This window comes from Melanerpes formicivorus, unplaced genomic scaffold (genome assembly GCF_026170545.1).
Source record: "Melanerpes formicivorus ecotype bairdi unplaced genomic scaffold, bMelFor1.0.p_v2 SCAF_45, whole genome shotgun sequence".
In the NCBI taxonomy this organism is placed as follows: Eukaryota; Metazoa; Chordata; class Aves; order Piciformes; family Picidae; genus Melanerpes; species Melanerpes formicivorus.
This window is the reverse complement of record NW_027142397.1, coordinates 2132930-2157945: the sequence shown is the minus strand read 5'-3', so window position 1 is coordinate 2157945 and position 25016 is coordinate 2132930. Positions and strand designations below refer to the sequence as shown.

The following is a 25016-nucleotide window of genomic DNA, read 5'->3' as shown; positions in this document are numbered from 1 at the left end:
GGAAGCCAATGGGAGCTGTGTGTGTGTGGGGAAGCCAATGGAAGCTGTGTGTGTGTGTGTGGAAGCCAATGGAAGCTGTGTGTGTGTGGGGAAGCCAATGGAAGCTGTGTGTGTGTGTGGGGAAGCCAATGGAAGCTGTGTGTGTGTGGGGAAGCCAATGGAAGCTGTGTGTGTGTGTGTAAGCCAATGGAAGCTGTGTGTGTGTAGGGAAGCCAATGGAAGCTCTGTGTGTGTGTGTGTGTGTAAGCCAATGGAAGCTGTGTGTGTGTGTGTGGAAGCCAATGGAAGCTGTGTGTGTGTGTGTGTAAGCCAATGGAAGCTGTGTGTGTGTGTGTGTAAGCCAATGGAAGCTGTGTGTGTGTGTAGGGAAGCCAATGGAAGCTGTGTGTGTGTGTGTGGAAGCCAATGGAAGCTGTGTGTGTGTGTGGGGAAGCCAATGGAAGCTGTGTGTGGAAGCCAATGGAAGCTGTGTGTGTGTGTGTGGAAGCCAATGGAAGCTGTGTGTGTGTGTGGGGAAGCCAATGGAAGCTGTGTGTGTGTGGGGAAGCCAATGGAAGCTGTGTGTGTGTGTGGGGAAGCCAATGGAAGCTGTGTGTGTGTGGGGAAGCCAATGGAAGCTGTGTGTGTGTGTGTAAGCCAATGGAAGCTGTGTGTGTGTAGGGAAGCCAATGGAAGCTGTGTGTGTGTGTGTGGAAGCCAATGGAAGCTCTGTGTGTGTGTGTGTGTGTAAGCCAATGGAAGCTGTGTGTGTGTGTGTGGAAGCCAATGGAAGCTGTGTGTGTGTGTGTGTAAGCCAATGGAAGCTGTGTGTGTGTGTGTGTAAGCCAATGGAAGCTGTGTGTGTGTGTAGGGAAGCCAATGGAAGCTCTGTGTGTGTGTGGGGAAGCCAATGGAAGCTGTGTGTGTGTGTGTGGAAGCCAATGGAAGCTGTGTGTGTGTGTGGAAGCCAATGGAAGCTGTGTGTGTGTGGGGAAGCCAATGGAAGCTGTGTGTGTGTGTGTGGAAGCCAATGGAAGCTGTGTGTGGAAGCCAATGGAAGCTGTGTGTGTGTGTGTGGAAGCCAATGGAAGCTGTGTGTGGAAGCCAATGGAAGCTGTGTGTGTGTGTGGGGAAGCCAATGGAAGCTGTGTGTGTGTGTGTGGAAGCCAATGGAAGCTGTGTGTGTGTGTGGGGAAGCCAATGGGAGCTGTGTGTGTGTGGGGAAGCCAATGGAAGCTGTGTGTGTGTGTGTGGAAGCCAATGGAAGCTGTGTGTGTGTGGGGAAGCCAATGGAAGCTGTGTGTGTGTGTGGGGAAGCCAATGGAAGCTGTGTGTGTGTGGGGAAGCCAATGGAAGCTGTGTGTGTGTGTGTGGAAGCCAATGGAAGCTGTGTGTGTGTGTGTGTAAGCCAATGGAAGCTGTGTGTGTGTGTGTGTAAGCCAATGGAAGCTGTGTGTGTGTGTAGGGAAGCCAATGGAAGCTCTGTGTGTGTGTGGGGAAGCCAATGGAAGCTGTGTGTGTGTGTGTGGAAGCCAATGGAAGCTGTGTGTGTGTGTGGAAGCCAATGGAAGCTGTGTGTGTGTGGGGAAGCCAATGGAAGCTGTGTGTGTGTGTGTGGAAGCCAATGGAAGCTGTGTGTGGAAGCCAATGGAAGCTGTGTGTGTGTGTGTGGAAGCCAATGGAAGCTGTGTGTGGAAGCCAATGGAAGCTGTGTGTGTGTGTGGGGAAGCCAATGGAAGCTGTGTGTGTGTGTGGGGAAGCCAATGGGAGCTGTGTGTGTGTGGGGAAGCCAATGGAAGCTGTGTGTGTGTGTGGGGAAGCCAATGGGAGCTGTGTGTGTGTGGGGAAGCCAATGGAAGCTGTGTGTGTGTGTGGGGAAGCCAATGGGAGCTGTGTGTGTGTGGGGAAGCCAATGGAAGCTGTGTGTGTGTGTGGGGAAGCCAATGGAAGCTGTGTGTGTAAGCCAGTGGAAGCTGTGTGTGTGTGTGGGGAAGCCAATGGAAGCTGTGTGTGTGTGGGGAAGCCAATGGAAGCTGTGTGTGTGTAGGGAAGCCAATGGAAGCTGTGTGTGTGTGTGTAAGCCAGTGGAAGCTGTGTGTGTGTGTGGGGAAGCCAATGGAAGCTGTAGCTACAAGCAAAACTCCAGTGGAGTGCAGTGACTATGTGCAAATATGCAATATTCACAGTAGTGACAGGGATTAGCAATTAATGAGCAGCACAAGGAGCCCCCTGCCAATGACCAGAGGAGCTGCTAATAGCTTCTCCCTCCCTGCCTCCCCCTTAGCCCCCTGTACAAAAGGGACAAGAGAAAGGAGCAGAGGGATGTTAGACTTAGCCACAACAATGCAGCCAAGGTCAAGCAGAAGCCAGTTAGAATCTCTCCCAGAGCCAAGAAGCCAGAAGGGAGAGAAATTGTTTTGGGAACTAGATCTGTGGTAGATATGGTGACCAAGAAGGCCAATGGCATCCTGGCCAGTATCAGGAACAGTGTGGCCAGCAGGAGCAGGGAGGTCATTCTGCCCTGTGCTCAGCACTGGTTAGGCCACACTTTGAGTTCTGTGTCCAGTTCTGGGCTTCTCAATTCAAGAAAGATGTTGAGTTGCTGGAAGGTGTCCAGAGAAGGGCAACAAAGCTGGGGAGGGGTCTGGAGCACAGCCCTGTGAGGAGCTGTGGCACAACTTGAGACTGTGTCCTCTTGTTCTGGTGCTGCTTTCCTGAGAGAAGAGACCAACCCCCACCTGGCTCCAACCTCCCTTCAGGGAGTTGTAGAGAGCAAGAAGGTCTCCCCTGAGCCTCCTCTTCTGCAGGCTAAGCAACCCCAGCTCCCTCAGCCTCTCCTCACAGGGCTGTGCTCCAGACCTCTCCCCAGCCTTGCTGCCCAGTGGACCCTCCCCAGAATAAAATTGCCAGACCAGCTCAGTTTGGGATGGAAGCAAATGAAGCTCTAGCTACAAGCAGACTACAGCCTAGAAATCTGGAATGCACTGGATAGGTACAAACCAGGCAATCTAGGTACAAACCAGGCAATCTAGGTACAAACCAGGCAATCTAGGTACAAACCAGGCAATCTAGGTACAAACCAGGCAATCTAGGTGCAGCACAGAGGTATATTTACAGTTTATAAACAACACAGAACCTCCTCAGAGCTCCCTCTTTATGCCCCTGCTCTGTCTTCCCATTAGCAACCCACTGAGTTCTGGATAGACCTTAGATGGATCTTTCCTTCTTGCATCCAGAGGTTCATTTCTTTTACTCTCAGCCTTTGCAGCCAGGATCTAGGCTAAAGTTTGCCTTTCAAACTGTAGCAGCAGTCCTGCTCTTTGTTGTCCCCCTGCTCTGGGCTTTCCCTTCATGTCCTCTTCCCCTCTCTCCCACCCTGCAGCGCATGCAGGAGGACCTGCAGCGGCTGCAGGCAGACCTCAGGTTCTTCTCTGAGAGGTGCTACAGCTTCCTGGACAAGGCACCTGCAGGGTCCAGCACACCCCAGCTGCGCTCAGAGCTTGACTTGGTGGTCAACAAGATGGACCAGATTTATAGGCTGTCTTCCATCTACCTGGAGAAGTGAGTTGGGACATTGCTCATCCCCACACAGCGTGTTGGGTCTGCCCAGTTCTGCTGCAGACCTTTCTCCTGGTCCCCTGTCACACACCTCCCTCTGGAGGATGGTGAGGGGCCTAGAACCTCTCTCTTACAAAGACAGGCTGAGGGACCTGGGGCTTTTTAGCCTGGGGAAGGGAAGACTGGGAGGGATCATCTCGGTGCTGCTCAGTCCTTGAAGGGTGGGCGTCAGGAGGATGGGGCCAGGCTTTTGGCAGTGGCAGCCAGAGCCAGGACAAGGGGTGGCAGGCACAGAGCTGACCATGGGAAGTTCCATCTGAACATGAGGAGGAACTTCTTTACTTTGAGGGTGGCAGAGCACTGGAGCAGACTGCCCAGGGAGTTTGTGGAGTCTCCATCTCTGGAGTTATTCCAAACCCACCTGGCTGTCATCAAATATGCAACCCACTGTGGGTGACCTTGCTTTGGTGGAAGGGTTGGACTGAGTGACCTCCAGAGGTCTCTTCCAACCCTTGTTGTGGTTCCATGGGCTTGTGTGAGCCTAACTGAGCTCCATCCCTCTGTGGGTGCCACCAACCTGATGATCAAGAGGAGCTGTGGCAGGCTGTGGCTGTCACTGTGTTGCCTGTGTTTGGTTTGCCAGGTTGAAGACTGTTGATGTCATCATTCGTGCCACCCAAGGAGCAGAGTCTCTGGTCAAAGGCTATGAGGTGAAGCTGAGCCAAGAGGAGGCAGTGCCAGCTGACCTGGCAGCCATTCAGTCCCACAGGACCACCTTACAGGTTGGTGCTCTTCCCCTCCCAGGGTGGGCAAGCAGAAACCAGCCAACATTTAGGGGCTTATCAAGCAGAGTCCTTCCCTTTCTCTGCTCAACTCAGACCAGCTGCCACCTTCTTGCCTCCTTGTAGCTGCCAGCACAGGAGGGCAATCCATGCCCCAGTCCTGCTGGCCACACAGTTCCTGCTGCTGGCCCTTAGCAGCATCTTGGCAGCTCTGTGTCCTGACACTGCAGGAGAGGGGCTGGACAAATCTAACTTGCTTCAGGCTGGGCAGATGGTGTCCCCCTCCATTCCTCACCACCTCTAGCAACCAGCACTGCAGCTTAAGGGCTGCAGGAAGACAAATCCCTTCTGAGGGTGCTCAGCTCCCTGCTGAGGACATCTCAGGTGCCTCTTGCTTTGCACGCTGCTGACCTGCTGCTCTCTCTCGCTGGTTTTGCAGCAGTGGCTCGGGGAAGTGAAGGACAAGAGCTCCATCTTCTCCACACTGGAGGAGGAGATGGCCAAGGCCAAGGAGGTGGGAGAGCAGCTGTACCAGCTGAGGCAGGAGCGCAGCATCGACCTGGAGCGCTACCAGGAGAAGGGCACCCAGCTGTGGGACCGCTGGCAGCGCCTCTGTGCCCAGATCGAGACCCGGTGAGAGCCCCCTGCCCGCTTCAGCTGGCACCTGGCACCTGGGCCTGGCCTGCTCAGCCCACAGCTTGCTCCTGCTGGGGGCTGGGGTCTCCCTCTGGTCTGTGCTGGCATTTTGTACAATCATTTAGTGGTTTTTGGCCGAGAGAGGCCTTCAAAATCAGTTGGTCCAGCCATGAAGCCACCACTGCCAAGTCCACCACTAACCCATGGCCCTCAGCACCACATCTCCATGCCCTTGGAACACCTCCAGGGATGGGGACTCCACCACTGCCCTGGGCAGCTTGGTCCAGGCTTTGACAACCCTTTTTGGGGAAGAAGTTGTTCCTCATGTCCAACCTAAACCTCCCCTGGGGCAACTCAGGGCTGTTTCCTCTTGTCCTGTTCCTTGCTCCTTGGGAGAAGAGACCAAGCCCCACCTGGCTGCAGCCTTTCAGGGAGTTGCAGAGAGCCAGAAGGTCTCCCTTCAGCCTCCATTTCTCCAGGCTGAGCAGCTCAAAGTCCCTCAGCTGCTCCTCCCCACCCCTGTTCTCCAGACCCTTCCCCAGCTTCGTTGCCCTTCTCTGGACCCCCCCCAGCCCCTCAATGTCCTTCTCGGAGTGAGAGGCCCAAACCTGACCCCAGTATTGCAGGTGTGGCCTCACCAGTGCCCAGCACAGGGGGATGATCCCTGCCCTGCTGACCAGCCCAGGCCAGGCTGCTGTTTGCCTCCTGGGCCCCTTGAGCACACTGCTGTTGTCCTCTCCTTATTTGTCTTGGTTCTTGTCTCAGGCACGCGGAGCTGGAGAGCATCCAGGAGGTGCTGAGCGAATACCGGCGGTGCCACAGTGCCCTGATCCAGTGGATCGAGGAGATCACCATCCAGCAGGAGCTGATGAAGCCAGGGCAGGCAGAGGACAGCAGGGTGCTGTCAGAGCAGCTGAGCCAGCAGACGGTGAGGCAGGACCCCTGCTGCCTGCAGAGCACTGGCACTGCCCTGCCTGCTCGCTCGCTTCCTTGCTTCTCCTGAAGTCTCTCCATCCATGAGCTGGGAAGTGGGTGATAGGTTGGACTGGATGATCTTGGAAGTCTCTTCCAACCTGGTTGATTCCATGGTTCCATGATTCTATGAAGTGCTGGGGGAGGGGGAAGGGGCTGCAGAGCTGAGCTGGGTGTCTGGGTAGTGGGAGAAGCTCTGCTAAGCTGGAGGTGAAGATGAGGCCTTGCATAAAAAACTGCAGAGGACAAAGATTTTTTCACCCAGAAGGGGAGGGAGGAGGACTGCAATCCAGGTCAGCTCTGGCTGCAGCTGTCCTGACAACTGTTTGTGCTTTGAATTTTGTGGAAGGCTTTGGCTGCAGAGATTGAGAAGAATCAAGCCAAGCTGGACCAGTGTCAGAAGTTCTCCCAGCAGTACTCAGCTGCTGTCAAGGTAGGGCTCCTGGCACACCTGGGGCCGTGTGTCCAGCTCTGGGCTTCCCCTCTTCAAGACAAGCAAAGTGGTGGAGAGAGTCCAAGAGAGGCCACAAAGATGCTGAGGGGCCTGGAGCATCCCTGTGAGGAGGAAAGGCTGAGAGCCCTGGGGGTGTTGAGCCTGGGGAAGAGCAGCCCCAGAGGGGAGCTGAGCAATAGCTAAAGGGTGGAGGTCATGAGGAGGGGGCTGGGGTCTTCGTTGGTGCCCAGGGACAGGACAAGAGGCAAGGGGCACAAACTGGAACCCAGGAGGTTCCAGCTGAACAGGAGGAGAAACTTCTTTGCTGTGAGGGTGCTGGAGCCCTGGAGCAGGCTGCCCAGAGGGGTTGTGGAGTCTCCTGTGGAGAGATCCCAAACCCAGCAGGAGGTTGTGGCGCTGTGGGTGCCTCTGCTCTGCCAGGGGGGTTGGACTGGATGAATCTAGGAATCCCTTCCAACTCCCCATCACGCTGGGGTTCTGTTCCTTCCTGCACCTGGATGATGCTGGTGGGGCCCCAGCACAGCTGAAACCTCTCATGCTCCATCCCTCTCCACCCCTGGTTGCCCCTGCAGGACTATGAGCTGCAGCTGATGACCTACAGAGCCTTCGTGGAGTCGCAGCAGAAGTCCCCCATGAAGCGCCGGCGAATGCTCTCCTCCTCCGACGCCATCACCCAGGAGGTAGGGGCTGGGCCATGCCCCCCAGGGAGAAATTGGCCAGGGGGGGAGGGTGGTGAGAGCCTGGCACAGGCTGCCCAGGGAGGTGGTAGAAGCCTCATCCCTGGAGGTGTTTGCAGCCAGGCTGGATGTGGCTGTGAGCAACCTGCTGTAGTGTGAGGTGTCCCTGCCCATGGCAGGGGGGTTGGAACTGGCTGAGCCTTGAGGTCCCTTCCAACCCTGACTATGATTCTGTGACTCTTTGATGCTGAGCAAACCACTGCTGTGCAGTGACTCTGGTGTATAAATGCCCTTTCCATCCTCACTGCTCTTCCCAACAGCCAGGCAGGATGGCTTAGTGCTCTGAGCACCAGTGTGAGATACCTACACTGGGAACCCCTGGGTCAAATCCAGCAGGGTCAACTCAGCCCTTCCACCCCTGTGAGGTAAATACCCAGAGCAGCTTTGTTCCTCCCTGTGGAACTTTTGGGGGTGAGACCTTTTAGCAACCCAAGGTCCTGTCTGCTCCATGTGGATATGAAAAGCTCCTGGTAGCCCTCTCGTCAGCTCTGAGCACCCATCCCAGTGTCCATGACCAGAGTGTCCTCTTCACTCCAGTGTTGTGCAGCATGCCCTGTGTGGCCACAACCCTTCCCCATCAGACCTGCTGCATTCCATTGATGCTGTGTGGGGGTCTGTGAGGTGCCTGGGGGCGAGGGGGGGGAGGGTGTGATGCTTTCCCGAGAGAGAGAGAGAGAGAGATGGTTCATCCATGTCAGCTGCTCTGAAGTGCATCCCCCAGACCCAGCAGTGGTGGCTGATGTTCCCCCTTTCCCCTCCCCTCTTGCCCCTGGCAGTTCATGGACCTGAGGACTCGCTACACGGCGCTGGTGACCCTGACCACGCAGCACGTCAAGTACATCAGCGACGCGCTCCGCAGGCTGGAGGAGGAGGAGGTAAAGGCCTTCTGTGGACCTGAACTCTGGGCAGCATCGTTTCCCAGCACCACTCCCAGCCCCCCACCCCCCTGCCAAAGGGTGCTGCCCCATGGCCTGAGAGTATCTCCAGCTTTGGAAGTCACAGAACCCCTTGGCTTGGACAAGATCTTGAAGGTCGCTGGAGTCCAAGCATCAACCCAGCGCCACCACAGGCACCAAACTGTGTCCCCAGCTTGCCATAGCTACACTAACTGGAGCAGCTCCAGGGATGGGGACTCCACCACCTCCCTGGGCAGCCTGTGCCAGAGCCTGACCACTCTTGCAGCAAACAAATTGTTCCTCATATCCAACCTAAACTTCCCCTGGGGCAACTTGAGGCCATTTCCTCTTGTCCTATCACTTCTTCTTTGAGAGAAGAGACCAATCCCACCTCACTCCAGTCTCCTTTCAGGGAGTTGTAAAGAGCCAGAAGGTCTCCCCTCAGCCTCTTTTTCTCCAGGCTAAAGACCCCCCCAGTTCCCTCAGCTGCTCCTCCCCAGCCCTGTTCTCCAGACCCTTCAGCAGCTTTATTTCTCCAGCCCTTCGATGTCCTTCTGGGTCCCCTTTGATGTGGACATCTTCCTCCCTCCTCTCTTTGCAGAAAGTAGTGGAGGAGGAGAAGCAGGAGCACGTGGACAAGGTGAAGGAGCTCCTGGGCTGGGCCCTGGGCTTGAAGCAGAGTGTGCAGGGCAGGACAGCTGCTGCTGGCAGCAGAGAGCTGGGCGACATCGAGAAGTCCATCTCGGAGCAGCAGGTGAGCTGGGAGCAGCCATCACAGCTGCTTCAGCTGCTGCTCTTCTCCCACAGCTGACTCACTTAAGCTGCTTGACTCCTTCTGGGTGGTTCTTTTTCCCCTGACAGGCCCTCAATGAGGAGCTGGCTGCCAAGAAGGAGCAGGTCTCCGAGGCCATCAAAACTTCCCAGATCTTCCTGGCAAAACACAGCCACAAGTGAGTGTGAGCGGAGGGGGAGGCAGGCAGGGAGAGCAGAGGGGCAGGTGAGACACCCTAGGGCTGCTGTCCAGGGGCTGCCATTAAAACCAGTGGTGAGCTGAAGGTGACAGCAGGATTCTTTCTTATCTGCATGAAAGGTGCAACCCATTTATGCTGTTGGGAGAACACTGAACCCCCTTCAGCAGGTATCCAGCCCTGGGCATCTGGGATGTGATCAGAGCAGGTCAGAGCTCAGCTACCCCTGCTGGTTTTAGCTGAGCTGGGCAAGGAGTGGGAAGAAGGCACCTGGGGGGAGCTGGGCTTTTTTTTCTTGACCAGAAGAAACTGGTAGTGTATACTAGAAGAAACTTCCCTGAAAGGGTTCTCAAAGCCTGGCACAGGCTGCCCAGGGAGGTGATTGAATCCCTACCCCTGGAGGTGTTTCAGAGAGGCAGAGATGTGGTGCTGAGGGCCATGGTTTAGCCCCAGCCATGGCAGAGTTAGAGACTGGTTGGTCTGGGTGATCCTAAAGGGCTTTGCCAACCAAACCAATCCTGTGGTTCTGCAGAGCTGGGAGCTGGTTTGTGCTCTTTCCCTGAGAGATCTCCCTTTGCCCTTGCAGGCTTTCCCAGGCAGAGAAGGAACAGATTTCTGCTCAGATTGGTGCCCTCAAGGAGACCTACCAGGTGCTGTGCAACGACTCCACGGAGCAGCTGCAGCAGCTCCAGAGCCAGCTGGCTCAGGAGGCAGAGCAGAAGGTACTGCTGCCCACTCAGTCCCGTGGCTGCACAGCCACAGGACACTCCTCAGGGTGTGAAAAAGGTTTTGCTGGGTTGTGTGTCTCGTGGCCACCAGCCACTGCCAGCCTGTCCACTCTCTCACTTGCACGTGGTTGCCCTCTCCTCTCTTCTGTCCATGTGTCACTGGAAGCATCCAGGCTGGGCAGGTTCCCTGGTGGCCAAGCAGGAGCCCTCCAGGTCAAAGGGTTGTCCTTTGCCATGGTTGTCATCAGAGCTCTGCCCTGTGCCCAAGGGTTGGCTTGGTCACAGTGGGTGGGCAAGGATGGAGCTTTGTCCTGGGAAGGGTCCTCTTAGCACATCTCTGTCCTCTGAGGAGTGTCCCTAGGCACAGGAGGAGGCACAAGAAGGTAGGTTCCTGCAGAAGGACATCTGCCATGTCTGAGGGCCTGCTGAGGGCTTTGCCTCAGCTCTGGCTGAGGGAAGTTGCTCTCCTCAGTGGAAGAGAACTGCATCAAGCCAGGCCCTCAGCTGACCTGGGAGACCTTCACCAGCCATAGCTGGACCCTGGTGCCATCTCCCAGTGCTCCATCAGTCCCTGTTTGTGGTCTGCTGGGTAGGGAGGGCTGAGGGTGCATCCTTCTGGGCTCTGTCTTGGTCAGTGCCAGGTGTATGTGTTCTCTACATGTTTGTACCTGTCTCAATGGATTTATTTGTCTCTTTGCTTGCTGGCTCCCTGTACTCTGAAGCAACAGCCTGCTCAGATCTGGCCACATGGAAGGTTTTGGCTCTTGGGGCCATGAGTGAAGCCCAGTTCAAGCCACTCCTGGGAAGAAGGGGGTGGGGGCTGCTCATTTGGAATCTGCCTGCCCAGCTCTCACCTAAACCTTGAGTTGTTCCTCTCCAGCTTGGCCTTTCCCAGCACATTGCAGGTGTCTCAGTGCAGCAAATGCTTTCCACTGGGAGCCTTTTAGGCCTTGTGCTGGCAGCAGAAAGCTTGTGGTGAGCAAACTCTCACCATTAAGACATCACAGCTTTGATGCCTTTGCTGCTGCTGCCAGGAGAGCAGCTGAGAGCAGCCTGCCCATGGAAAGGATTCATTTTCCTTTTCTTCCCTCCTGAGCAGGAAAATGACTTTTGAGCAGAAGCCTTCTCTAGGGCTTGCCAGGTTGTTCTCATCTTTGTGTTCAGTTTTTGGGTCCTCACTCCAAGAAGGACATGGAGGGACTGAGAAGGGCAACAAAGCTGGGGAAGGGTGTGGAGACCAGGGCTGGGGAGGAGCAGCTGAGGGAACTGGGGTTGCAGGCTGGAGAAGAGGAGGCTGAGGGGAGACCTTCTGGCTCTCCACAACTCCCTGAAAGGAGGCTGGAGCCAGGTGGGGGTTGGGCTCTTCTCACAAGGAAGAAGTGACAAGACAAGAGGAAAGGGCCTCAAGTTGCAGCAGGGGAGGTTTAGGTTGGACATGAAGAGCAATTTCTTCCCCAGAAGGGTTGTCAAGGCCTGGCCCAGGCTGCCCAGGGCAGTGTTGGAGTCCCCATCCCCAGGGGGCCATGGAGCTGTGGTGCTGGGGGCCGTGGTTTAGTGGAGACCTTGGCAGTGCAGTGCTAAGGGTTGGACCTGACGATCTTAAAGGTCTTTTCCAACCCCAAATCACTCTGTGATTCATGCAGCATGAGCACACTTTGGGGCTCAGGCTTGGACCACTTCACTCAGGCTCCCAACAAAGCCCAGCAAAGCAAACCAGAAGCTGGCAGCAGAGCTTTTGCTGTCCGTCCCCACCGGCTGCCAGCCCATCCTGCCCGGCGCAGTTGCTTCACTGTAGAGGGAGCATCAGGAACCTCTTCTTAACATTTGCTTGCTGGAAACAAACAAACAAACAAACAATAAGAAACCAAAACTGTCAAAAAAGAGAAATGTTTGACCAGAGCAAAACTGCAAAGCTTCAATTGAGCATGATGTGTGCCCCGGACACTTTGTGTTTCATGTCGACTGTGTTTGAAACGATTAACTGACATCCTTGCTTACCAGTTTGAACTAACCCCTGCGGGATATTTTGTGTTTTAAACCACCCAAACCCCCAAGAGAAAGAGGATGGATCCCCACCCCCCCACCCCCTCTCTGTGTGTCTGTGTGGGGGGAGGTTCTTTTTGCAAGCCAAGCAGTCGCATGCTGGACGCTAACACCAAGCTTTACACTGTGTGTGATACGGCTGAGCTGCTCCATAAGGCTCTGTCTTTAACTGCTCAAGGCACACCCTGCAACTCGGGTAAGTAAAAGCCTTTTACCCTCCCCCACCCCACCTCCTTCCTTCTCTTCCTCCCTCCCATCTCCTTTTTGATCTTTCTCTTTGGTTTTATTCCAACCCCCTTCTCTTTCCTCTCCTCTCCTCTGTCTTTCTGTGGCTTGTTCGTCTCCGACCACGCATGTCGCAGCCTGCTGCTGCTGGTGGTGGTGAGCTTAGGGGTTTCCAGGGGGTTCACCCCCATCTTCTCCAGTAGAAGGCAGTTTGGGGCTGCAGATTTTCCAGTAGGTTCAGCCCCAGCAGAAGGCAGTTTGGGGGCTGTAGATTTTCCAGCAGGTTCAGCCCCAGCAGAAGGCAGTGGAGGGGCTGCAGATTTTCCAGCAGGTTCACCTCCATCTCCCCAGCAGAAGGCAGTGTGGGGCTGCAGATTTTTCATCAGGTTCAGCCCCAGCAGAAGGCAGTTTGGGGCTGCAGATTTTTCATCAGGTTCACTCCCAGCAGAAGGCAGTTTGGGGCTGCAGACCAGCGTGGTGCAGGCTGCACCCTCCACTATACCATAACTGAGCTCTGCCACAGCTCAAATCCCCCCCAGCTGTTAGACTCACCAATAAAAGACCATCAGAGGTTGGTTGGGGTGCAAGAGGAATTCATTCCACAAGCCCAAATTCCTCCTCACTAGCCCCACAAAAATCTTGCAGTGCTTGGGGCAACTTCATACCCAGCCAGAGGGACTGGGAGAAACCCAAGCACCCAAGGAGCCTTTACCAGCGTAATTACTGCCCTGCCAGTGGGGATACCAGCAGGAATAGACAAACCCCTCCAGAAACACCACAGTGGAAGGTCTGTTCCCAGTCTGTCACTGCTCCCCTGCTGGGACCTCCAGCTTCTTGCATTTCTCCTCTTGCCCTGCCTGAAGAGCACGAGCTGGAGCCGGGCAGGGCAGGCAGTCGTGCTCGGGGAGCTGCCCTGCATGCAGAGCTCCTGCCCTAGTGCATGGCCAGGCTGTGTGGCTGAGGAGCTGCTCCATGGCACTGGGAGGGCTGTGGTGTTCCCACCACTTGAGATCTGCTTGGGAAGTGCAGGATTTGGAGCATGGCAGGAAGCTGTGCCTGGAGAGGTTCTTAGGTACCCTGAAGGAGACGTCTGTGGGGTGGGTTTGCTCCGTGGTGGGATTGGGTTTGTCTTTACTCTTGGCAAGTGGAGTCATTGAATGGCTTTTGGTGTGCTTGGTGGTCTCCTTCTCTCTGTTTGTCTGTGGAGCATCAGGAGCACTTCTGGGTTTGGCTGCTTGCTGCTTTGCTGCCTTACTCTTGGTGGATGTTGGAAGCATCTTGGTGCTGCCCTGGGTGATGGACTTAGAGGAGCATTAGACCTCGCTGGCAGCGTGCAGGCTGGCAGCTGCACCATCTGCCTGCTGTGGTGCCTTTGGGGTTGCATTTCAAACACTTTGGGACCCCTTTCTAGCCTGTTTAGGGTTTTAAGACTTTGGGGGTGGTGGTGGAACTCAAACAGTTTGAAAAGGCTCCATTTTGAGTGAGTTCTCCTCCTTTCTCTGTTCTAGGGCAGCGAAGCCGTGGCAGGAGTGATCGATCTTGGCACAGTAGAAATCCTCCCTGTCTTTGGTGCCATGCAGAGAGGTCTTGTAGATCAGGACACTGGCCTCCTGCTCTTGGAGGCCCAGGTTATCACTTCTGACTTGGTCATTCCAGAGACCAACGAGAAAGTCTCCTTGGAGAAAGCTCTGGCGAGAAACATCATCGATCTCCAAACCTTCCAGGCGCTGCAGCAACTGAAGGATGCTCTCCAGCAGGTGGAAGAAGTCAGGCATGAAGGGAGGCAGCTCCTCCCTGTTGCTGCTGCCATAGAAGAGGGGAGGATCAGTGAGGACGTTGGGCTAAAGATTCTTGAAGCTGAGCTCGTCACAGGGGGGTTTAGAGCCCCTCAGGGCAGAATCAGCATGGAGACAGCAGTGCAAGAAAGGCTCCTGCCCCCCCAGCTCTATTCCAGGCTTCTGTCTCACCTGGAGCATGAGAAGAACCTGATTGACCCCAGCACTGCTGAGAGGCTCAGCCTGCCTGAGCTCATGCACCGCTGCATCCTCCACCAAGACACTGGCCTGAGGCTGCTCCCGGTCAGGCAGCCGGCGGGTGGGGTGCTGAGCTCCAGAGCAGGCAGGAAGGTCACCATCTTCCAGGCAGCCCAGGAAGGGCTGATAGACAGGGAGGTCATGCTGAGGTTGCTGGAAGCCCAGCTCGTTGCTGGTGGCATTGTTGACCCCAGGACAGGGCTGAGGCTGACTGTGGAGGAAGCCATGAGGCAGCACCTGCTGGAGCAGGACCTGGCTCGGGCGCTGCTGGTGAGGCAGCTCCGGACGGGTGGCATCACCGACCCCAGCACGGGGCAGAGACTGACCATTGATGAGGCTGTAAGGAAGGGGCTGGTGGCACCAGGGATGGCATTGGTGGTCCTGGAGTCCTTGTGGTCCTTTATGGGGCTCCTGTGGCCAGAGACAGGGGAGGTGGTGGCGGCAGCAGACGCCCTGGAGCAGGGAGTGCTGTCTGCAGAGCTGGCCAGCAAGATGCTCAGCAAGAGGCAACTCCTTCAAGCTGTCTTCATACCAGAGACCACTGAGGTGGTGTCCTGGAAGCAAGCAGTGGAACATGGCATCTTGGAGAGGGATGTGGCAAAGAAGCTGAAGTCAGCACTCATTCCTGATGTCCTGGGCAGCGTGCAGCCTGCTGGCTCTCCAGGCAGCAGCAGGCATGGCCCAGGCCCCCCGGGTCCCAAAGAGCAAAGCGACCCTCTGCTGAGGAGCAATGAGGACAGGCTGATGTCCCACCTGATGACACACAGCTACATCAACATCCAGGATGGCCAGAGGCTGCTCTTAGTAGATGGAGAGCTGAACAATCTCACTAAAGCCCTCATCCAAAGCCAAGAAAATGGATCCTGTGCACACATGTTGGAGGAGAGGGAAGGCTTTGAGAAGAGCAAGGCAGGTGTGGCAGGTGAGCCTTGCAATGGCTTGGCTGTGCAGCAGCTTGAGCTTCAATTTGCTCCTCCCAAAGAACTAAGCAAAAAGGTCCTACCACCTAGAGCTGCCTTGGAGAATGGGGAGGTGGTGATGGCATCTGAAAGCCTCTTGTTGGAGGATGCAGAAGAGTTCCTGCTTGTGGAGGAGCAAGAGCAGGCTCCTAGCAAACAGAGGAGCATCAAGAGTGAAATTGATGCTGAGTTTGGAAGAGAGCAAGTGGCTGCTGCGAGCCAGGACAGGCATCAGGTACAGCTGTCAGTGCCAGCACATCCTGGTGACCTTGGTAGTGGATTCAGAGAAGCAGAGGAGATGATGACTGAGGCAGGAGAGTCATCCAAGCCTCCTGCAGTAGATGGAGTGGAAAGCATCAAAGATCAGAAGAAAGCATCAGAGAGTGGGATGGTTGTGAAAAGTGAGCTCTGCATAACAGTGCCTGCTCCAGAGTGGAGAGAGGGACTGGAAATCATGGCAGAGAGGTCTCAGGGGATGGAGGAACCTGAACTAGAGGCAGAAGAGCTTAGAGAGATTTCTTTGCTTAACAGGGAAACAGTTGAGAATGGCATGGTGGGAGGAGAGGAGATTGGGCTCCCTGGAGCTGGAGAGGCTGAGCGAGCAGAGTGGCAGAGTGAGGACATTGAAAGCGTCCTGGAAGTACAAGAAGGAGAAGGTGAAGCAGTGTTAGATGCTGAGAGTGGTGAGGGAACCTCCCTGCCAGCCCCTGGTGTCCTGGGAGTTCCAGAAGGAGAAAGGGAAGCAGTGTTAGATGCTGAGGGTGGTGATGGAACATCCCTGCCAGCCCCTGGGGTCCTGGGAGCTCCAGAAGGAGAAAAGGAAGCAGTGTTAGATGCTGAGGGTGGTGATGGAACATCCCTGCCAGCCCCTGGTGTCCTGGGAGTTCCAGAAGGAGAAAGGGAAGCAGTGTTAGATGCTGCAAGTGTTGATGGAACATCCCTGCCAGCCCCTGGGGTCCTGGGAGTTCCAGAAGGAGAAAGGGAAGCAGTGTTAGATGCTGAGGGTGGTGATGGAACATCCCTGCCAGCCCCTGGTGCCCTGGGAGCTCCAGAAGGAGAAAGGGAAGCAGTGTTAGATGCTGCAAGTGTTGATGGAACATCCCTGCCAGCCCCTGGGGTCCTGGGAGCTCCAGAAGGAGAAAGGGAAGCAGTGTTAGATGCTGAGGGTGGTGATGGAACATCCCTGCCAGCCCCTGGGGTCCTGGGAGCTCCAGAAGGAGAAAGGGAAGCAGTGTTAGATGCTGAGGGTGGTGATGGAACATCCCTGCCAGCCCCTGCAGAGCAGGAAGAGGATACTTTGGAGATGCTGCTGACACAACTCCAAAGTGGTGGCATAATCCACGAGCAGACAGGCAAAACTCTTCTTCTGAATGAAGCAGTAGCCCATGGGTTGGTGCCCAGCCACACAGCTGTGAAGCTGATGGAGAAGATGAAGATGTTCAGTGGCTTCTTTGACTCTCAAACCTGCGAATCGTTAACCACCGAGGACGTCATTGAGGAAGGTCTGATGGATGAGAACCTTCTCCAGAAGGTGCTCACAGCTGACAAAGCCATCAGTGGTGTTCTGGACCCAGGCAATAACTTTGTCTACTCTGTCAAGGATGCTGCTGCTGTTGGCCTTCTGGACAAGGAGACAGCCCTGAGGCTCTTGGAGGGGCAGGTGGTCACCGGAGGCATCGTTGACTTGAAACGTGGCAAAAAAATCTCAGTCACCCTGGCTTCCAAGCTGGGCCTCATAGAGCCAGCAAGTCAGAAGGAGCTGGGCAAGCTGGAGAAGGCTTCCAAAGGCAAAGACACTGATGAGGTGACCAGACAGAAGCTCCTCAGCTTACAGGCTGAGACCAGTGGAGTTGTGGATCCCAGAAGCAAGCAGGCTCTGACTGTCGCCCAGTCTGTGGAAAGAGGGCTCCTGGAAAGGGACGAAGCCTTCCAGCTCCTGACCAAGCAGATTGCTGCTGGGGGAATCATCCATCACGGCTCTGGGATGAGGTTTTCAGTGAAGGATGCAGTGAAACATGGTTTGATTGGCCAAGATTTATGTCATGAGCTGAGGCAAGCTGAAAGTGTGTGCCTGCAGGGCTGTGTTCACCCAGAGACGCAGCAGAGGCTGCCCTTGGCCCAGGCGGTGTCAGCAGGGCTGCTCAGCCCTCACTTCCAGAGGGAAGTGCAAGAAATCCAGGCTGGGAGTGGAAGTGTTTTTGATGCAGCTTCTGGCCAGAGGCTGGCTCTCTCCCAGGCAGTGAAAGAGGGCTTGCTGCCCCAGCAGGTTGTGGAGAAGGTGCTGGCATCTTCAGAACTGAAGGAGGGGATGGTAGATCCTGAGACCTGCCTGGTCCTGCCCTACTCAGAGTTCCTCAAGAAGTGTAAAATCGACATTGAGTCTGGCCAGAGGTACCTGGAGGTCCATCCCTTCAGAGCCATCAGGGATGAGGTGACAGGGAAGAAGCTGACCTGTGCTGAGGCTGTGAGGCTGGGCAAGGCGGACCTCCTGCCCACCCTGCGGCTGCTGCAGGCTCAGGCAGACAGCGGAGGGGTTGTGGAGGGCACTGTCAGCAAGAGGCTCTCCCTGAAGGCTGCTGTGGAGCGAGGGCTGCTGGATGAGGAGATGGCCAAAGCCATTGCCTCCAACCAGATGAGGGCTGGGGGAATTGTTGATGCTGGCAGTGGGCAGAGACTGACTTTAAAGGAAGCTGTTGGAAAAGAACTGATTAGCCAAAGATTAGCTGCGGCTCTGCAGGAGGCACAAACCTCCCAAGCCAAATATGGTCCTGAGGTTTGCCCAGGAGATAAACCCCACCTTTTCCAGGAAAAAAGGGAAAGAATATCTCCCAAAGAGGAGGATGTCATCATCCCTGCCAGGGCTGCCAAGAGCTCTGTTGGTGCTGAGCACAAAGCTGCATCTGAAGCCATGAGCTATGACACAGCTGGAGGTGCTGCTGCTGACAGCTCCCCAGGGCCACCAGCAGAAGGGAAATCAAAGCCTCAGGAACCCTCAGAGGTTGGTGTGAGGCATCAGCCCCCCCCAAAAGCTGAAGTGACTCCAGAGTACCCCTCAGTGTTGGGTACAACATCTCTCCCTGAAGCGATGGTGGAGGTGAGGGCTGTGAAAACAGAGACTGCAAAGAGCAGGTCCCAGGTGGGAGCAGCTGAGGGGAAGGAATCAAAGAGAAAAGGAGGAGGTAGAGAGACAGAGAAAGTAGAGGGATTGGGCATGGAGGAGGAACAGCTCTTGGACGTGGAGGTGCTTCCCAGTGTGGAGGGTGGTGAGGAGAGGAGTAGTGGGAGAGGCTTTGTAAGTGCAGAGGATGGTGAGGAGAGGAGGAGGAGGAGGAAAGATTTGGCAAGTGCAGAGGATAGTGAGAAGAGGAGGAGGAAAGGCTTTGTAAGTGCAGAGGGAGTTGTGGCAGGTGAAGAAGGTGCAGTGGTGGCTGCTGAGCAAGGAGGGCAAGCAGGCAGGCTGGAACAGGGAGCAGCAGCAGCCCCAGGGGAGTCTGCAGGGCAAGAGAAGGGTCCTACAAAGCCTGGAGAAGCCCTGAAGGTTGGCATCCCTCTGAAGCCTGCAGGAGATGAGCTTGCAGGTAAAGGAACTGTCAAACACACTGAAGGAGAGAGCCCCAGGCTGGGTGGAGAAGGTGCAGTGGATCAGGAGACACCAAGTGGAGCTGAGCTGAAACCTGCCCAGAAACAGAAAAGCAAAAGGAGGAGAGCAAAGCAGGTTGCTGTGCCAGGAGACAGCACTCAGCCAGAGAAACCTCCTGTGCAAAAGGAGTCCCTTCCTAGCCTGGTTTCCAAAGAAATTCCAGGGCAAGAGAAGGAGGAGGAGGAGGAGGCCTTTGTCTTGAGCACACCAGAACCAAAACATGAAGGCACCACCAAAGTTACTGCTGGCTTGGCCCAAGACTCAACCAAGGTCAAGGGGGGCAGCAGGGATGGCAAAGCAAAGAGAAGAACTGAGAAAGACAGAGACAACCTGGCTGGGGGTCAGCTCGTCCCAGGACAAGGAGAAGCTCAAGAAAGGCTCAGAAATGGTCCTGATTCCTTGCAGGCATTGAGCCTGGAGGAGAGGATGACCCAGGAAGGCAGCAAGGTGGAAGCCACCAGCGATGTGTCCATCTCAGGCCCCGCGGCAGGCAAGCTGCCTGATGAACTAATCATCAGGGAGGAAGCCACAGGAGGGCAGGAAAGTTCCTCAGCCCTTCAGCTTGCAGAAGAGACACAGCAGGAGATCAGCACAGTCCAAGGAGATGCCCTTACTGCCCCAGTAGCCCAAGGAGAAACAGCCCAGGAGAGGAGCAGGCAGCCAGGAGCTGGTGACCGAGGCTTGCTCCTCCCTGTGATAGTGGAGGGGGAGCTGCTGGAGACCTCGAGGGAATCCAGCAGGCCAGCCCAGGTCAGTTGGGTTTTGTTTGCTTGGTCAGCCTTTATTTATTTCTTTTTTCCATTGATGAGCTCTCTCTGTGTGGTTGGTGTTCAGTCTGGCCAAGGTCCTCACCACAGGGGACAGCCAGAAGACTGAGGGCTGGGTGCTGGAGCTTGGTGTTGCAGTGTCAGCTGGGAAGGATTTGGGATCCAGGGATGCTTGGCTGCAGGCACTCTCAAGGCTTAGCTGTGGCTGCTTTCTGCTGGAGCATTGTTTCTGAGTGACTCAGAAGCAGGGCTTTGGGGTTGGTGGTTTTTTGGCACTTCTGTTGTAAGCCCAGAGGTCTCCTGCCACTTCTGAGCTGATGCTGGGGGTGGGGTGGGAAGGAGCTGGCTGTTGTTTTGTTTTTCCTGTAGTAAATCTTGGAGATAAGGCTGGTGAGTGGAAAGTCCCTGAGATGGAATGTTGGGAGCAGAGTTCTTCTTGGAAACTAGGCAGAATCCTGTGGAATCCTTTTGTTTTCTGTCTCAAGCTGGGGTTTGGGCTTGCTCTTTGGGCTCTGCAGGTGATGTTCAGCAAGAAGATGTGCCTGGAGCACGATGAGAAGCTGGTCTCCTATCTCTCCATGCTGCGAGACATCGAGATGAGGATCCAAAGGGTGCAGCCTGCGGAGGAGAACCTGGCAGCTGTGCAGGACCTGCTGCGCCAGGCAGAGGTGAGCCAGGCTGGGCCAGGCTGCTGTTGGGCAGGGCAGAGCTCGTCCCTCCTCTCCCCACTGTGGCCAGCAGGTCAAGGAAGGTTTCCTGCCCTGCTGCTCTGCCCTGGTCAGGACACACATGGAGCGTTGTGGCCAGTTCTGGGTTCCTCAGTTCAAGAGACAGGGAACTGCTGGAGGGAGTCCAGCAGAGGCTCCAAAGATGCTGAGGGGCCCTGGAACAGCTCTGTGAGGAGCACAGGCTGAGAGCCCTGGGGGTATTGAAGAGCAGTCCCAGAGGGGATCTGATCAATGCTCAGCAGGAGCTAAAGAGTGGGGGGCAAGAGGGTGGGGCTGGGCTCTTCTCACTGGTCCTCAGTGATAGAGCAAAGGACACAAACTGGAACCCAGGAAGTTGGACTTAAAGCTAAGGAGCCATGAGAGTGCTGGAGCCCTGGAGCAGGCTGCCCAGAGAGGTTATGGAGTCTCCATCTCTAGAGAGATTCCAAACCCATCTGGATATTGCAAGCTGCTGTGGGTGCCCTGCTGGAGCAGGGGGCTTGGACTGGAGGCTGTCCAGAGGTCCCTTCTGACCCTTCCCCCCCTGTCTCTGTGATTCATGCACAGCCCCTGTACCTCCTCCTCCCCTTCTGGGAGCCATCCAGGGGGAGCAGTCTCAGGTTTAAGAGGCACTGCTCTGCAAACCCCATCCCTCCTGCTCTGACACTGCCTCTGGCTCACCTTCTCCTCCCTGCTTAGACAATAACCTAAGCTTGGCTGGAATGCATTTTGCAGCCTGCAGCCAGCCAGGCGAGTGCTGGCAGCTGAGCAGGGCTGGAGGATGCTGATGAATTGTTCTAGCAGATAGACACAGCGTTGGGAGCTGGGGCTCCAAAAGCTTTCCTCAGCTTTGGCAGTGGGAGGATGAAGTCAGCTTCCCTTAGCCATGAGGATGCTGTCTTGCCTCAGGCCCTGGGAGCTGAGCTGCAGGAGCTGAGCTTCCCAGTGAATCAGGAGTTGGATGCCGTGAAGTGGATCGTGGCCAACCCCCCCGAAGAAGTCCCTGAGCAATTACTGAAGGCTTTGGAGAAGGATGCCAAGAACCTCCAGAAGTCTCTGAGTTCTGCAAGTGATATCCTGGAGTCCAGGCTGCAAAACCTTCGTGGGGCAGCAGAGGCTGAAAAGGTAGAGCCGGGAGCCGTCCTCACCCTGCCCCTGCTGTCCCCTAAGCATCCCAACGTGCTCCTCGGAGCGCTCTGCTCCTCCTTTTAATGCTGCCTTTTCTGGGTTTGGGGTTCTTTTTAAGGCTAAAATCTTGGCACACCACGAAGCTCTCCAGGATAAACTCCAGGAGCTGCTGGGTTGGGTCTCTGGCACCGCTGGGTCCCTGGATGCCGCCGATTCCCAGCCTGCGCCCGACGCCGGCAGCTTGAGTTGCTGCCTGCAACGCTACAAGGTAACCATGGCAATGCCCCCAATCCTCCTGGCTGATGGAGCTGCTGTTCTCTGCATGGAGGAGAAGCTTTTAATCCTGCTTTCCCTCCTGGAGCATGCCAAGGCTTTGCCTTTATCCTTTGCTGCAGCAGGAGCGACGGTCTTGTACTTGCTCCGAAGTCCTTTGTCAGTGCAATGCGCAAAGCTTCGGCTGCCGGAGGAGCAGGCTCCGGTGCCAGGGCTGTGCAGGGGGCTGAGCAGCTGGGGAGGATTCCTCCATCAGCTTCTGAGGTGTTGAGGAGAGAGCTGCTTGCTCCATGGGGGCTCTGAGAGCTTCCTCCATCACATCTGCCCTGCTTTCAGGGAATCACCCAATGATAGATCATGGAATCATAGCATCAGCCAGCTTGGAAAGACCTCAGAGAGCATCAAGTCCAACCTAGTACCTAACACCTCCTGACTACCTAACACCTCCTGACAACCAAACCATGGCACCAAGTGCCACATCCAATCCCCTCTTGAACACCTCCAGGGATGGGGACTCCACCTCCCTGGCAGTGCATCCCAATGGCCAATCTCTCTTGCTGGGAAGAACTTTCTCCTCACCTCCAGCCTAAACCACCCCTGGCACAGCTTGAGACTGTGTCCTCTTGTTCTGTTGGTGGTCGCCTGGGAGAAGAGTCCAGCCCCCACCTGGCTACAACCTCCCTTTAGGGAGTTGGAGAGAGCAAGAAGGTCTCCCCTGAGCCTCCTCTTCTCCAGGCTAAGCAACCCCAGCTCCCCCAGCCTCTCCTCACAGGGCTGTGCTCCAGACCCCTCCCCAGCCTCGTTGCCCTTCTCTGGACACATTCAAGTGTGGGGAGGGACTTCTGGAGATCACTGAGTCCAACCCCCTGGCCAGAGCAGGTTCACCTAGAGCAGGTTGCACAGGACAGTGGCCAGGCAGGCTTGGAATGACTCCAGAGACTCCACCTCTCTGTGCAGCCTCTCCATCAGCTGTGTGAGGAGCCCAGGAGCATTTATTCAGCTCTCAAGATTTGATCAGTTTGTAGGATCAGCATCTCCTGTTGGCTGGTAGCACCTTGGCATTGAAGTCAGGGGATTGGAGGCTTTGAGGGTTGGACTGGATAGAGCTGCTGGTAGCTCTGGGTCACCTTCACACCCTGCATGCATGCATCCAAGCAACCTCTTGGTGAGGTGCTGGAGGAGAGTTGGATAATTGCCTTGGTGAGATGCTGTCAGCTCGATGCTGAGGTGCTTCTGGGAGCATTTAGGAGTTCTGGAATTCATCATTCTGGTGCCAAAGCTCTTGTCTGGAGCACCCATCCATGTGTCCCACCTGAACCTGGCAGTGCAGGCAGGTCAGGCTGTTTCCAGCTGCCACTTCACAGCCTGGCAAGGGGAGAGGAGCTCCAACCATTCAGTAGGCCAGGAGGCAAAAGCATTGGGCTAAAATTTGACAAAACTCCCCTAAAACCATATCCACAGCAGCCATGGAGGCAGCTTTACACTGACTGCAGAGTCACTGTGCCTGACAGGTCCTCTCCTCTCCTTCCTAGGAGCTGAAAGAGCCTCTGGCCAGCACCAAGGCCCAGCTGGAGGCCACTGCCTTCGACATCCAATTCCTCATCTCGGAGCACGCCCAGGACCTGAGCCCTCAGCAGAGCAGGCAGCTGCTGAGGTTGCTGAACGAGCTGCAGAAGGCTTTCAGGGACCTGTCAGAGCGGGTGACAGCTCGGCTGGAGGTGCTGCAGGTCTGCCTCCGGCAAGTGGAGCAGACAGATCAGGTGAAGGTTGTGAGACCTCTGCCGCCGGCTGCGGTTTGCTGGCTGAAGCGCTTCCCGGCCACCACACCTCCTGGCTGGGATTCCAGCTGCATGCCACTCACAGTCCATCACTTCTCCTTGCACATCTGAAGTCTGTCTTCTTCTTCTACCATCTACCTTCCCAAGTGGAAAGTCCCTTTCCTCCCCAAAGCCAGAGCCCTGCTGAGCTCTGGGTAGTGCACCTCGGCGGTGGTCTGGTGGCCATGGAGTCTCTTCAGGCTGCTGGGTGGAATAAACCTTGGTCCCTGTAAGCCCACCAGCAGATGCCAGTGCAGTGGGACCACCCCAGACACCTGGCAGTTTTAATCACAGAGTTGTTTTGGTTGGAAAAGCCCTCTAAGGTCATGCAGTCCAACCATCAACCCAAGACCCCCCCCCCCGGCCATTAAACCAAGTCCCAGAGTGCCATGGCCACAGGTGTCTTGAACCCCTCAGGGCTGGGGACTCCACCACCTCCCTGGGCAGCCTGTGCCAATCCCTGACCCCTCTTGCAGCAAAGAAATTGTTCCTAATCTCCAATGTCTAGTTGGATAGAATCACAGAATGTTAGGGGTTGGAAGGGACCTCCAGAGACCACCAAGCCTCTGCAAATCAAGATCACTTAGGGCAGGTCACACAGGAACACATCAGAGCAGGTTGTGAAGGTCTCTGGAGAAGCAGACTCCACAACCTCTCTGGGCAGCCTGCTCCAGGGCTCCATCACCCTCACAGCAATGAAGTTTTTCCTCATGCTGAGATGGAATTTCCACTGCACAACTGAGGTTTTGCTGTCCCAGAGAGGCAGCTGATGATGCAGCTGCAAAAACACAGTCATAGAATCATAGAGGGGTTTGGGTTGGAAGGGACCTCAAAGATCACTCAGTTCCAACTCCCCCTGGAAGGGACACCTCCCACCAGCCCAGGCTGCTCAAGGCCTGGCCCTGAGCACCTCCAGGGAGGGGACATCCACAGCCTCCCTGGGCAGCCTGTGCCAGAGTCTCCCCAGCCTCACTGGGAAGAATTTCTTCCTAATTTCCAGTCTCATTCTCCCCTCCTCAAGCCTCAATCCATTCCCTCTTGTCCTGTCACTGCAAGCCCTTATCAAAAGCCCCTCCCCAGCTTCCTTGTAGGTCCCTTTCAGGTACTGGAAGGCTGCTCTAAGGTCCCCCTGGAGCCTTCTCTTCTCCAGGCTGAATAACCCCAAGTCCTCCTCTCTGCTGCCTGGCTGCAGCACTCATCCCTGCATGGATCCTCTTAGTCAGGACAGGGATTAGTGTGGTTTTGATTAACAATTGCTGTCTGTTAACTCTTGCCTGTCCTCCCTGGAGTGTGTGTTTGTGTGGTTATTAACCAGTTTGCTTTGCCTTTTCAGATTGCCCATCCTAACCCAGGAGGAACTCGCTTTGCAGCTGAAGAGCTCTTAGGAAGGCTCTTGCAATTTTGCTTCTGTTGTTTGGGTTTTTTTTGTTGTTGTTTCCTTATGACTTGGGAGAAACAAGCACAGTGGTTGTTGGTTTTGGCACAAGTCTCAACATCACCTTGCTGAAATGCCCAGGGAAAACTCGAAAGTCAATAATGAAACAACCCCAAGGCCTTTACCTCCCCCTGGGAAAGGGGAGCAGGAACCCTGCAGGGACTCTCAGGTCACATCATGCTCAATTGCTCAAAGTGGCTTCTGTGTTGTGCTCTGGCAGCAGGAGGGAGGAGCTGGATCAGCTACAGAAACCTTTTTCTCTCTCCTGGGTTCCCTCTC

At 55.6% G+C, this 25016-nt stretch overlaps 1 protein-coding gene across 20 annotated transcripts in view; it reads left to right on the top strand.

Annotated features, from left to right (window-relative positions):
• MACF1 (microtubule actin crosslinking factor 1) overlaps nucleotides 1–25016 on the top strand; it is a 186907-nt gene that overhangs the window by 72246 nt on the left and 89645 nt on the right. For 15 of the 20 annotated variants that reach the window (XM_068159206.1, XM_068159207.1, XM_068159210.1 and 12 more), the window contains 15 exons: nucleotides 3362–3540; nucleotides 4181–4319; nucleotides 4759–4952; nucleotides 5721–5883; nucleotides 6277–6360; nucleotides 6954–7061; nucleotides 7895–7993; nucleotides 8616–8768; nucleotides 8876–8964; nucleotides 9569–9704; nucleotides 13487–19360; nucleotides 19896–20045; nucleotides 20994–21209; nucleotides 21331–21480; nucleotides 23018–23251. In XM_068159206.1, the coding sequence (XP_068015307.1) occupies nucleotides 3362–3540; nucleotides 4181–4319; nucleotides 4759–4952; nucleotides 5721–5883; nucleotides 6277–6360; nucleotides 6954–7061; nucleotides 7895–7993; nucleotides 8616–8768; nucleotides 8876–8964; nucleotides 9569–9704; nucleotides 13487–19360; nucleotides 19896–20045; nucleotides 20994–21209; nucleotides 21331–21480; nucleotides 23018–23251 (7968 nt within the window). The remainder of the gene's footprint in view (nucleotides 1–3361; nucleotides 3541–4180; nucleotides 4320–4758; nucleotides 4953–5720; nucleotides 5884–6276; nucleotides 6361–6953; nucleotides 7062–7894; nucleotides 7994–8615; nucleotides 8769–8875; nucleotides 8965–9568; nucleotides 9705–13486; nucleotides 19361–19895; nucleotides 20046–20993; nucleotides 21210–21330; nucleotides 21481–23017; nucleotides 23252–25016) is intronic. The other 5 variants (XM_068159209.1, XM_068159208.1, XM_068159204.1 and 2 more) reach the window with 2 other exon arrangements.